Here is a 13,739-nt window from a genome sequence, read left to right as displayed (position 1 = left end):
CATTGACCTGAGTGGCGTGTTTATGTGTTGGTGTTAAGATTTGCAGATGAGTTCAGTTTGCTGATGCAGCTGAGGAGTCCTCAGAGGGATGAACGCAGCGTCTTCACCATGCTCAGTCCCGACAGTCATGTTATGCTGCAACTGCGGATCAGCGCTTATGCCGTCATCTTCATTGGAAGCCAGCAAAGACACTACGAGTGAGCTCCTGTTTTCTCCTTCTCCTCTGACAACAATAGCATGTGTTGAGTGCTTAAAAAAAAAACTTCAGAAGATTCGAGAAGAGTTCATTTATTATTTATAAGCTGCAATTGTTCAAAATGTACCAGAAAGAAAAACAAGAACATGCTTTTGACTTTCATGTATCACCCATTATCTCCAGCTGTCAGTAGGTGATTACCACAGCCATCTCAGGTAATTAGGGACTGCTCATGCCCATTCCTGTTCCTTGGCAACATTCAATGCAAATCTGTCTGCGAGATGGAGAAAGGTTCTGTGGAAGTGTATTTGTTTGCTGCCTGTGTGTATTTATTTGACTGTAAATTCTGTTGGCCTATGTCTTTAGAGGAATGATTTATTAGCTGTCTTTTGGCAGGTTTCTCCCCTCAAGGAACCAAAGCTTCAAGCATTACATCATTGCAAGACAGAAAGATTGACACACCTCGATACTGTACTAACCTTTTACAGTTTGCATATGGTTCATACATATTTTAAGCTAATATGTCTTAAAAGCTATTTCTGCTCCAATGAGTGGTATTCAAAATGTTAAAGGTCAACCTTAAGGTTCAGACCATTATTGTCCCAGAAAGGGACATTTAATTTACAGAAGTGGACAAAAACAAAACAGAACAGTGCAACACAGCCTGACGGAGTACAACCAAGAAAATCGATGTGCTTGTTAAAGTTCAACTGGAATGGTTTCAAGTGCACTCGAGGTTTAAAGACGATTAAGTGCATTAATTGTATTCGGAACATACAAGCATGTGAATCTGTTGCTCTGGGCAGCCTGCACCTCCGACCAGAGGGGATGATCATAGAGGAGCACTATAGCATGTATAAAAAATGTGTAAACCTTTTGTGGCTTCACATGAAGCACACAGAATCATAAACGTCATAATCTCCAACTTAAAGGGGCTCCAATAGTGCCACCTGGAAACTTGAGTCAGCTGAAGACTACAACTCCCCATCTCTGCTTGAGATCATGAGCTGGAGACGTTTAAGGCCTGTCACATTTTATGGTCAATCACTTGGCCTTGTAAATATTGCAACCCTCCTTATCTGACGCCAGCCTATGCACACTGCTGTGTATGTTGCTAAAGTTGAATGTCCTTTTGTCCACAGAGAGCAGAGTCTGTCGAAGTCAAATTCTTTGTATGTGTGCTCATATCTGACCAATAAAGCAGATTCTGAACAATGTTAATGTGTTAGCTTTTGGCCGTATTGAGACACACTAGAAACATCTCTTTTTTTTCAGCTCCTTGTTTTCTACCCACATTAAACACTGTTTTCCCTGATACAGTATTTCAGTGTCCTCATCAACCCTGCCGGCAGCTGTTTCCATCACACAAGCTACAATAATTATCAACCTGCACGTTAACAAACAGCACATCAAGTTAACGGCCAGCTGGTGCATTGGTGAATCGTTGTGAAAAAAAAAAAAGTCAATTTCATTTTGTCAAGGAATTGTGAAGGCCGTTGACGGCGATAATGTCCCAATAAAGGGTTTTAGTGAGAAGTTGTTTCTTTATTTATTTCCATACTAAATAAACACACACAAAAAATGTATTAATGTAGCCCCCTCTCCCCACCAGAATAAGTGTAGAGCAAAAAGTAATGAAATGTCTTGTTAATGTGAAGTCCAGAGTGTTCAGCTATAGAAAGAAAAAGGGTTTGGGGTTTTTATGAACATCTGTCAGAGACTCATTTGAACTTGCCACCTGATTAAAACAAGCAGGCATCACAAAGCATTAAATCCTTTGATATCTTGTAACATCTTACCCCATGTGTCTCTTTGTCAGGTTCCCATTCAGCGGTCTGTCTGATGGAGAGTGGCACCATGTGGCCGTCAGTGTGTCTGCCAAGAAGCTGGAGCTGTATGTGGACTGCTCTCTGCTGGAGAGTGTGGACTGGGTGTACCACGGCTTGGCGATCCGCACAGACGAGCTGCTCATGGTTGGAGGCATCATCGAGGGGTTCGAGACTCCATTTGAGGTAACTGATTCTGATTTTGAGTCTTTTTAAAAAAAAAAAAATTCTGATCTTAACAGAACCATTAAGATGTCAAACTCTCAGTGTGTATATAATAAAAATAACTGACAAATATTTAAAACAACTGTTCCTGGGTTATAGGCCACACATGTTTAGTCCTGTATATGTGGAGTTACTTATCAAAAAAGAACCTGCATGCCTGTTCATCCTTTGACACACATGCGCACGCACACGCACAGGACAGAACACACAAGTAGATATTCCAGCTCCGTGGTCTTATCCAACCATGTTTCCTTTTCATCACAGAGAGGTGTAGTCCGTTATCCTTAGAAACCAAATGTTTGTTTTCATAACGTATGCTTAGAAATCCCTGTAACCTGCTCTAACCACATGCTCAATAACCTCCCAAGCACCACACTTACATAAGATTACAGAGGAAACGCTGATGACAGAAGATGAGCTCAGTATCCTCAACCCTCTCCCTGAAGACATCTCTGTTCATTTAACTTTATAGTTTTTTAACTACACCATAAAAATTCATAGAGAACAAGACAAACTTTCCATCCATTTGGACTTTTAAACTCTGATTTTATTTTTGTCAAAATAGTGTATTAATATTAGTGTATTATTGTTTTAGGGTTATTCACTTTATGTGCAGATTGTTCTTCAAAAGCAATACATAGGAGTTTTTATCCCAAGGGAAAGAGCAAACTGTTCTCCTAAAGGCAGCGTTTGAGGGCCCACAACGCACTTGGCATTGCATTGTGGACATGCCTGCCAAGTTCCACACAATCACTTATGCAGCCTGACAGTCAGAGCTGGCAGTGGGACTGAATCACAACTGGGGTAAGGAGAAACACTATAGAAACGGCACCTGGATTTGTCCTCAGAACCAGATAAGAAATGGATTCTCCATTGCCCTGTTTCCCCTGTTGACAGATTTTACCGAGCTCCAAGGACGGAGCACGTTCACACTCAGAGGTGGTGACAGTCACGTCTCCAGACGGTCTTTTGTATTATGCAATGCTAATGATACATTACTGTACTTCTGCAAGACCCTCCCTGTATGTGCCGGGCCAAAAGATTGATGGACATGGCCAGGATTGTTTGAGTGTTCTGCTGTTGTTACGGTTGTTATTAATATGTTGTGCAACACTAATTTGTCTGTATTTAGACAGTTTATACATTGGATGCACGTTAAGTAAGGACTTACAGTAGACACTGAGTATTAATGAGTTGACATTTATACCAAGATGGACCATAAGCCGTGACTTATTTGGAAAAAAAAGACAAATAATGTGAAATTATTCATGAAACACCCCCATACTGCTGGAATGAAATTATCCTTCGACTGAAGCTGTGCAGAACGAATGGTTGAGTACTCGACGAAATGGATTTCAATTAAGACACATTTAACCAATCAGAACATAGCACGCAAGTACACATCTTATAGATGTTAATTTTTGTTAAACAGTGTCATGATTTAGGCCATTGGTCAGACCAATTATCAGGAAGTGCAAGAATACTTGTTAACCATGCACACCAACTTCAAAAAAAATTGCAAAAAAATGTTTTTAATTGACAATATGTTTTACTTACTTTCCCAGCAGACATGAATAATGCAGTGAAGAGCTCATTAAAATTAAGAAGTCTTATTTTGATCTCCCATGTCATGGTTTTCAAGAATAACATAAAACTCTCTTTTCATGCAAACTTGATTTCTATAGTGCTGTTAACATCTGTTTTTTTATTTTTTTTATTTCATGCATTGAGAGCCATTAGGGCATCTGTATTTGGCTAAAAGACATCTGTTCAATGGCTTGCGATCAATCCCAATCTAAATAAAATTGGACGTTTTCCTAACATGAAAGTATACTGCAGGCATGTTTGTTTTGAAGACATTTGTGCAGTGCATATTTTTAGAGCTTTATGAGGTTTTCTGGGAAAAGATTTTGATTTTCTGCAGAAAACATGTCACATTTCTTAAACATATTGCAGCAAAATACAGCAATGTGTTTCTGCATTAGATAAATGAGCAACAGCTCAACAATGAAGTTCCCTGGAACATGTCCCAAATACTTAATGCACATGGTCTTTGCAAGTATTTTAGCATTAGGCACATACTTACAGGGTAACCTCGTCTAATGTTGTTATTGGGGATGGTTGGATCAGATTTTCATAATGTTCAGACCACCGGAGTACAATAGAAGTACTCTATAGAAGTATGAAGACCATGAAATGAAAGTTTAAAGGTGACAGTGAGTTGGGAATACTGATGACAGAATGGCAGAAAGGAAAAAAGAAAAGTGATGGTGGACAAATATGGAGAAGTTGGTTGGAGCTGGAGTTAAAAATGTAAAATATTTAAAAAACAAACACTATGAGTTATGTACAAAACAGAGAAGGGGAGGGTTGAAAAATACAAGTGTTTAAAAAGATGAAAGGTGGGTTGGAAATGAAGGGATCATGAGAGAGAGAGAGAGAGAGAGAGAGAGAGAGAGAGAGAGAGAGAGAGAGAGAGAGAGAGAGAGAATAGAAAGTGGTGGATAAAGGAAAAACAAGAATGTAAGCACAAAAAACAATGAAGGAGAAGGATTAAAAGTTTGACAAGGTGTGATACATAAAAGTCTAAAGGATGATACAGGAAGTAAAATGAGCGGTGAGGTCAAATAAAAAAGAATGATGAAGTGTAGAGGGCATGAGGGGATATGAGAGAAGGCAAAGGGATAGTACGATGAATGAAAGTTGATATAGTGGTAGGCAGGAGTGGAGTGCCGTATGTATACCTACATAAAGGACAGACTGGATGGAGAGTTAAGGGAAACAAGATGTAAGATAGTAACGGTCAAGATGTGAGAAGGAGGATATGAAGTGTGGAGAGAAGGAACAGATAATGAAGGAAACTGTAGGGCGGATAGAGCGTGGTTTACGCGAGAGAAGAAAAATGTTGGTATGCGGATCTGACAAGTCAAGTACAAGGAAAATTACAAGATAGAAATGACAAAGGAAAAACAAAAGAAGGGAAAGCTGCTGGAATAGGACGAACGATAGGAAGTAGAGTGTACAGGTTAGAGATGTTTTGAAAGGGAGATTAAAGTGTGTTTCATTTTCAAGGCTCAGAGCTTCTCTTACTAGCAAGAACCACTTCCTTTACATTGATATATTTTTTCTTGGTGAAATTTAAAAAACAAACAAAAAAAAAACACAAACAGGCAGCACCTAGGTCATCAAAACCACAGCCTGGTGATAAAAGTTAAAAAATATCCTTAGATTTTCTTTTGTAGAATGATGTCAGACCCACAGGTAGAACTGCTGTGAAACTAATGACCTCCAACGAGTGTATGTCTTGACTTGACCTCTCATTCTGTGCACGTTGCTTCCGTGGAAAATTATAATGTGCACTTCCCTAAAAGCATATACTAATAATAAATAAATCAACATATCAAACGGGTCATGAGAGCCTTTCTCTCCGAAGGTCCATTTGGATTCTTTGAGTAGATGATGGTAACTGAACGTGAAAGGTTTATGTGTTTTTAATTTGTGGTTGATTTGTGTGTCTCTGCAGGGTCATCTCCGTCAGCTGACCTTTCTGATGGGCGACCCAGGTGCTGCTAAGCATCAGTGCAGCCACCATCCGCCCCGCTGTGGTGAGATCACTCCAAAGCCTCCCCGCTCCCCACGCACTAGCAACGCCTTTGAGGTGAGGAAAGAGGAATGAGTGAGGGGGGAACAGTAGGAAAAGGCATGTCGTTTCTAGGCATTGTGCCTTTGACTCGTATAAACAGCGTGGCTCTGACATGTCACTGAGGTGTTTCAGGTGAAGCCACACGTCTTTTGCAGCCCACAGCGCAGACACTTAGACTCCTATAGTTAATACTCTGACATGATAAAACATCATCAAAGGATGTGAGACTGACTCCAGTGGTTTTTTTGATCCAGTCTAGTGAGTTTAATCGCTGTGAGTGTTTGGTTGTTCATCCGTTTACATCTGAACTGTTTGTTTCTCTTCTCATATGTAGAATTTCTCCATTTTGTTTCCACACAGAATATACTGCTGGCCTCAAATGACCTGGAGGACCTGCTTGGAGAAAACGAGTCATTTTCGAATTTTCACAGAATTGTAAGTTTATTTCTGACTTTTCTTTAACGTCATGAAAAGTTAATGCTGTGTTGAAAATGTCTTCTTCATTAAGTTGTTAAAAACTGGTTGAGAAAATCACACATTGTTTTAGTTTGCTGCTGTGTCCTGCAAGTACAGGAATGTAGTCCACTGACCAGTGGTCTTGGTGGTTGATCAAACTGGGCTGTGATTCATGTACACCAACCACTGGTCTGGTGTATTTAGCTTCACCAGTGTCAGTCTGAAACCAGCATCTGGTTTTAATAAGCTTTGTGGTGAGGAGCCTCAGGCGTCTGAGGTAACAACCAACCGTACCACCTCTGGTTCATGGCTGAATTTTACACACGTGTGTGTGTGTATGTGTGTGTGTGTGTTCTGTGAGACGCCTGTGTGCCTGACCTGTCTGTGCTCTGGTTCATCAGTCTGTGTCTGTTCACTGTTCTTTGTTGTGGCTGTTAAGGAGTAAATCAGGGTGCTAGAGCTAGAGCACTGTTGGGATTAAATACAGTTTCCTCATTTCGTATGGTTTTAATCATTTTTTTATCTATGAGTTTAATATGTGTGATTTGAATGACATTCTTTGTTCTTCTTTAGTCACCAGTTACAGAGAGCAGTGTGTTGATAATCAAATCATGTCACTTATTTTTAACCCATCATTTGCAAACATTTTCTAGGAGCTTGGGAATGTGATTATTTTATGTGTACAGATGTGTAAAGAAATATGTTGGTCAAACAAAACTTTTCAGTTTAGCACAAAATGTTAAAATGAGAGAATACATACTATGGACACTTTAGATGAACTTCTTATGGAAATGTGTTTACCCCTCATGTAGCCAATGATTAGAGACAGAAAGGTAATGTTAAGACTGCGGACTAGATTAATGAACCACAACCCATCGTAGATCGGCCAATCTTAAATGTTATGTATCGTACATTTGTACAATGGAAATGCATGCACTCTTTTTGCATCAGTATTGTAGTGTAGATATGTGGCTATACTATTGTTCCCCTCCATAACCAATTCCAATAGCTGAACTTTAATATTGGCTAAGAACAAAAGTATTTGGTAAAAAACACTGCCAGCTTTTAGTCTCTTCAGCTCTGCCCTGTAATTGTTCCTCCACATGTTGTGATAAAACTGAAACCAGTCGATTTGTTTGCAAGGCTAATTTTTCATGGTATCTGATTGGTGCATTGGCATGTTGCCCCATTTTTGGAAGTATAGATAGTATAGTAGTATTTGTATCCCAAATACTCTGTCAAATTCAGCCCAACACTGATGTTCACCAGAAACAAGGGAAGCAGCAGTATTTAATAGGGGAGGTGTCGGTCATTCTTGGCAGCATTTGTGTATTCTTTGTGTTCAAAGATCCCATTTAACGGATCATTGAACTTCCTGGCAAACAATGTATCTTCATAGTGACCTAATGTTGAAATAATGGGTGTGACTCAGAAACCAAAGTAAAGCTGTCCAAACACCATATGGATTAAGACTGAACACCACACCATTACATTCAACATTTAAACTTGAGGGCTCAAATTATTGACAGATCATCTTAAATCGAAAGATGATAGCCAAATAGCCATCTTTTTTTAAAATTCAGAAATATGTTTGTTATGACTATAACTTGAAAACAGACTTCCTGAAATACATATGGGTGTTTACATTGGCACTTACAGAATGAACCTTGTTTCTGGAATCTGCATGTTTGAAATGGAAACAAAGTAAAAGGCCGTGCCCTTGGTAATACAGCACAAGGAAAGCTGGTTTAAATTTACATTTTCATGTCCACACAGAGTGCCTGTATAAAATCTGTGAGAATCTGGTTCTCTTTTCAGAACACAGTAGTGTATCTGCAGAGCAGTGCATAGTAAAGCCCAGCAGAACAGACCATGCCGTGCCATGCCAGCCCTGCCAGGCGCAGCTTCTCCATCAGGATGGCATTCAGATGCCTTTGTGATGATGTAAACCACAAAGTGTTCTCCTGCTGTTTTGTGTTACAGATTAATGTCTGCAGAAAAAAGCTGCACCAGATCTGTCTAAATAGTCACTGAAATCTCTTCAGTGTGCTCATTATCACTTTGGTTCATCTGTTTCTGTTTTCTACTTTGTTGTTGTGTCTGAATGTGTCTCACTTCATTTATACTTCTCTCTGTCTGCTCAGCTGTTAAAATGACTTCCAGTGTCTCTCTCTGTGCTCTATTGAAATGACTAATAATAACTCAATCTAACATCCCCTTTTTGTTTGTACTTACTTTACTTTACTTAGTAACAGTTATTGAACTTGAATCACATCAGAATTGTTTGAGCTTGCAGTGGACTTTGAAAAGGGAAAGTGAAAGAATGGCAATGTTGTAATGTAAAGCATATTTCTGTATGCCCATCGTTATGCTAAACTTAGCCAACTTGCTGCTGGCTCCAGCTGCAGGTTCCCCTTTCATACATGGTTCAGGCATTTAACTACCTCTAACTATTCAAGTAACCAAAAACATATAATATCACATTAGCTAATAACCTTTTCTTTGGATGTTTGTTTTGTACGATAAAACGGGTAACTTGAAAAAGATGCACCTTGTCAAAAGGTCACTTTGTTATGACATCTGGTAGACTTGAGGTCAATGAATGAATCAAAGAAGGTGAAGAGATGAACAGTAAAAACAAAGGGTTATCGGCATGTTATTATATAGGGGACGGGAAGAGGGTCTGCAGCCCGCTTCTAATTAAATGCACACAGCGGACCTGTGGAGGTACAGCCATCCCACGTCTGGCTCTCATCACAATTTGCATGTTTAAAAGAACAAAAATAACATTAACAAGATCTAGTTTTCCTTCGTTAAGGTCTGCTGCTGTCGTCTTTGAAGCGGAACATTTTTGACCGTGAGGCCACGTGTTGGGGTTTCCTGACTTTGATGCATGTCCTGTCTGGGGCCAGCTGCTCCCATGACAGGTGCTCTCTTTAGAGACAAAGTACTTCTCCAGTTTGTCACTCCTCCAATGGGCTTTAAGATGTTGCACGCTCCTGGAGGTCAGGAACCTTAGCTCATTTGAGGGCCAGAGTTATGAACTTCAGAATAAGTTGATGGCTTTGAACCCTTCTAATCATCATGCCCTGCATTTGCAGAGTTACTTGCCTTTGTCAGGTTTTAGTGCCTATTTATGTGTGCATAAATGTGGCTCATGTTGCAAATAAGGAATGCTTGTGTTTTTTTTGTTTTGTTTTTTTTGTGGGGGGGCATGTCAGAGCTTGTGTTTTTTGTTTCTTTATTTAACATGAGTTCGAGAGCCAAATCTTTGTCTGATAGCTTTCAGTTTTATAGATGGGGAGAGAGAATGACACATACGTCTGTGGACATTGTATTCCTGTTCTGTGTCCGATCACAGCCAAGTGTTTCCACTCGGGTCTCTGGAGAGGCTTCCTTCGTAAGCTTGTCAAACAAAGGCTTTTTAATGGCCAGGTCTGACAAAGAGAAAGAGGTGAAAAAAAACAATCCACTATTTTCACACTTCTTCATGACTCTGTCAATCCACCAGAGTCCACGCAATATTTATGTAGTCTGGCAGGAGTTACTTAGTATAACTACACCCAAGGTAGAACCTTTGTGTGTAAAGAAAGCGAAAATGTAGTCGATCGGTGTAATCAATACCAACAACTCCTTTTTACTGAACATATCTTTACAGACTCATGAAGGTCTGCAGGTCTGAACAGTGTTTAAGAACTGCTTGCATTTGACTATCTTTTTTCCTTACTGTTTCTTTTCTTGGAGGCAGCAGCGGGATAATCCAGAGGTCACTGTTCAGGGTCATCCAGCTGTGATGAAGAGACAATTGTAAGGGGCATTTAATCCTTTCATCATCTCATCCCAATTAAGTCAGGGTGATTCTGCTGTTTCTAAAAAAAAAAAAATCATTTTACATGTCATCGATGAACTCTGAATGACGTATGCTGTCAGCAGAGCTTGTGGATGGCAAGTTCTGCACTGGTGTCTTTGAAAAAGCCAATCTTTTTTTATCTGTCAGAGCTTGAATGAGTCAGTGTGAGTGTTATGTTCCTGCCCTGTCAGCCAAAAACAACACATTCTCATGCCAGCTCACCTCATATTAAGTCATTGATCTCTTGATACTCTTTTTTTCTGCCTTCCTGTAACTGTTGCTGTGTAAACAAACGGTTGCTCAACACAGGCAACATTTATAGGGAAGGAAGGAAGACGCTCGATGTGCTGACAGACTCAAACGTACAGACTCAAGAAGTCTGGAATGATCTGCTGTATCTATCCAGCCTAAAAGCTCAGATTCTCAGAGTTGGTGTAAGCCATGTTTGTATTTTTGGATACTGTGTTTAACTCTATGATAACATGTCTTCTGTGGGGATAGACACATACATATACGTCTCTAATCTCTCTCACCGTCTGAACAGCTCTGTTAGAATGGATTTCATTATATCAGATACAGAGACCTTTAAAAATTGTGGATGATCTTGTGATAAAAAGAGACATTCTCGTTTGAGCTTTGTTGTGTGCAACAAAATAAAAATGAAGTAAAGGAAGATTCAGTGTTGACAGCAAGTCACCCCCTCAGATACAATAATAGCTAGCTTACTAGTTTGTCTAATGTCCTTCTCAGTAGTTGTAATCATGTGGTTGTTAAGTCTACTACAGTGATTCCCAGTGGGCCAAGAGAAACCTAAAGGGGGGCCAGCAAGGCCTAACAAAACATAGACTACTTTTTTCAAAGCATGTCAGAAGAAGTAAATAAAGATAAAGATGCATCTACAACACCAGACATCACAAATGTGGATGTTTCACACAGCACCATCACTTTTTACACTGAAGTTGCCAATGTCTGAGAGAAAGTCTGTTCTAGCAAAGCGCTCACCATAAGAAAATAAGTGGAAACACAAACGAGGTACCGGCCATATCTCATATGTTTTCAGTATTTTTTCTTAAACATAATGTACTCAAATGAATGACTAATTTGTCATTCAAACACATGTGAAGAAACTCTTTTTTGGTTATGAATGAGTGTTTTATTTTTAAGTGCAAACTTTTAAAGTAACAAGTTAACATTGTGTAAAATAGCTATATTCAAGTAAAGGCTTATGATAAATGAAGAAACACACTCATCCTTTTGCTCTCAAGTACTCAGGATGTTTTCAAAGAACCTGTTTCTGGTGAAAAGGTTGGTTGAGTTTGTCAGCATAGTTAATCTGTTTAATTAAAACAGTCAAAACACCTAGACTCACTGTCAAAGGGCATGACAAGTGTAGAAATACAGTTTATTTAACATGTAAAGAACACACCATAATGTGTTTGTATTTGCACTCTGTAGCTAAGTGAGTTGTGTTTTAAAGGTTGACACAATCAGTTTGCTGTCTCATAAAACACTTAAATTGAAGAGCGCCGAGCATGAACACAGCTTTAACTATGTGTCTCATCTTCTTGCAATGCATTGCAGAAAGATGACATACTGCAGCAGGAACATGTCAGAGCAGCATCAGAGTGGAAACAGTGGGAAACTGAGCTTTTGTTTTCAGGTGGCTTAATAAAGACTTGGATAAAGTCAGTCCGTTCAGTCCATCTGGTGCGATAAAGTCTTAATCCATAACTTTGTTTCTTTTAAGTTGCATGATGCATCAAAGTCTGAGTTAAACGGCACACAAGACTTTGAACAAACATTTTGTTTAATAGAAACCCAAGGGCCTGCAGGAATGCTTTGTGTTAGTGTTACTGAAGGCAGAGAGCATGCTTTGATTTTCATTGAACGTTTCATTTTTGCTCAGTGTCAGCTTTTCTTTTCTTTTCTCTTTTTTAACCGAACAATTAATTTAGCAGTTATGTTTCATCTTCTTAAAGAGTGGGATTAAAAGTTTACAAAAGATTAATGTGATGTCAGACAAGCCAGACAATCCTCACATCCTAGGTCACAAGAGGAAGCCGGTTGTAAAAAAGAATAGATACTCAGATGAAATGAGGAGGAGAGAGAGTGTGTTTGGGAGGGAAAATACAGAAATGGAGAGAAGAGTTCTTGCCTCAGTCTTTTCTCTCTCTCTCTCACCTCGAGGCACAAAACAATTTGAGAAGCCACAGCACGCACCAAACTCATTATTTTTCTCTTCAGAACTGTAATTTAGTGCAGAGTATCTGTGCACTGAAGATAAATCAGTTGTGTAAATGCTAGGTGATGTTTGACGCTGTCACAGTACTACATCACCAACCTGCCGTCTCTCTCCTTTGTGTTCCCTTTCCAATAATAAACCATTCCACAAGAACCCAAATCCTTCCACTCCAGGTTCGGCTCTCAAGTGCAATAAGGATTATGTTTTCAGTGCAGACATCGGGACTCTCTGGAAGCTATTATGTGGCAGGGAGATGTGCTGGGAAGTTGTTTAGAATTAAAAAGAGATCATTGATTTCCCACACACATCTGCCTCGCAGTTCATAAAGTACCCACAGAGGTTCTGTTTGCCCTGAATCAACCTCCCTCTGCTCTCATTTGTTTATATTGCAGAGACCACCTCCTCTTTTGTTCCTTAAAGACATGAAGTAATGCTTCCTGTGGCAAGGAGCTGCTCAGCAATTTTCAACTTTCATACACAGGAGGTCTTTTTTTCGTCAAACCCGGTCGAGTAAATCAAACCAACCTCAGACAATCCTCGGTTAATTTTTACCCTCAAATCTTCTCTCTGCTGTGGTTGTTTTGCTGAATCAGGCCACTGCCGCTCTGCCCTCATTTTATTGTTCTCTGGAGGCTTTTGGTTTTTCTCGAAGTCTAGTTGTGTGCACACTCCCTTGGACCCAATTCCAAATCCATCCATGTGTGAAGTGGTGGGGACTCCCTCACATCATCCCTGGTTCCTTTTGTTCTGCTTCCATCAGTTGAAGCAGTTTTCACTGCGGCAAGGTTTTTAGTTGCCCATGGTGCTGTGGTCGGTGTGTTGTGCCAACAGCTTGCTGCGAGCAGATGTTCACTCTCACCCTTAATTTAGTTAAGTATTAGGACTGCTGGTTAGGATGATCATTTATTGTGCTATAACATCGAATGCATGCATTGTTTTGGTAAAAGAACACCTTCCCCATGGACTTTACATCTTCCAGCATTCACAGAGGCCACCCTGAGGGCTGGTGGGCTGGGCCACAGTCTCCTACAGTACGTGTCATGTAAGATGTATTGTTTGTACAGATGTATGGTTGGTACTTGTGGAAGGGTGTGTACCCAGTAGGTGTGTGGGTGTGTCTGCTCGGAGCAGGATCAGCCTCCTGTCTACAGGTCTGCCTGTGGGTACAATGTGCACAGAGGTAAAGTGCAGACAGACCCGAGGTGTCTCCTGCAGTCATGCCCCACCATGTTGGATGGTACTTGCTGCTGGGATGCCTGTTGCTGGATTTGGACAGATTGCACGTGCAAGGTCAAAGGCGA

General features: G+C 40.1%; 1 protein-coding gene across 1 annotated transcript in view; it reads left to right on the top strand.

Annotated features, from left to right (window-relative positions):
• The window catches only part of LOC306836854 (uncharacterized protein), an 83,452-nt gene that overhangs the window by 23,919 nt on the left and 45,794 nt on the right, over positions 1-13,739 (top strand). The window contains exons 4-7 of the mRNA XM_079364186.1: positions 39-197; positions 2,016-2,208; positions 5,771-5,905; positions 6,251-6,325. Coding sequence (XP_079220312.1) covers positions 39-197; positions 2,016-2,208; positions 5,771-5,905; positions 6,251-6,325 — 562 coding nt within the window. The remainder of the gene's footprint in view (positions 1-38; positions 198-2,015; positions 2,209-5,770; positions 5,906-6,250; positions 6,326-13,739) is intronic.

Source organism: Symphodus melops, assembly GCF_947650265.1.
Source record: "Symphodus melops genome assembly, chromosome: 16".
NCBI classification, from domain to species: domain Eukaryota; kingdom Metazoa; phylum Chordata; class Actinopteri; order Labriformes; family Labridae; genus Symphodus; species Symphodus melops.
Note: the sequence above shows the minus strand (reverse complement) of the source record. Positions and strands in the feature narration are given on the sequence as shown.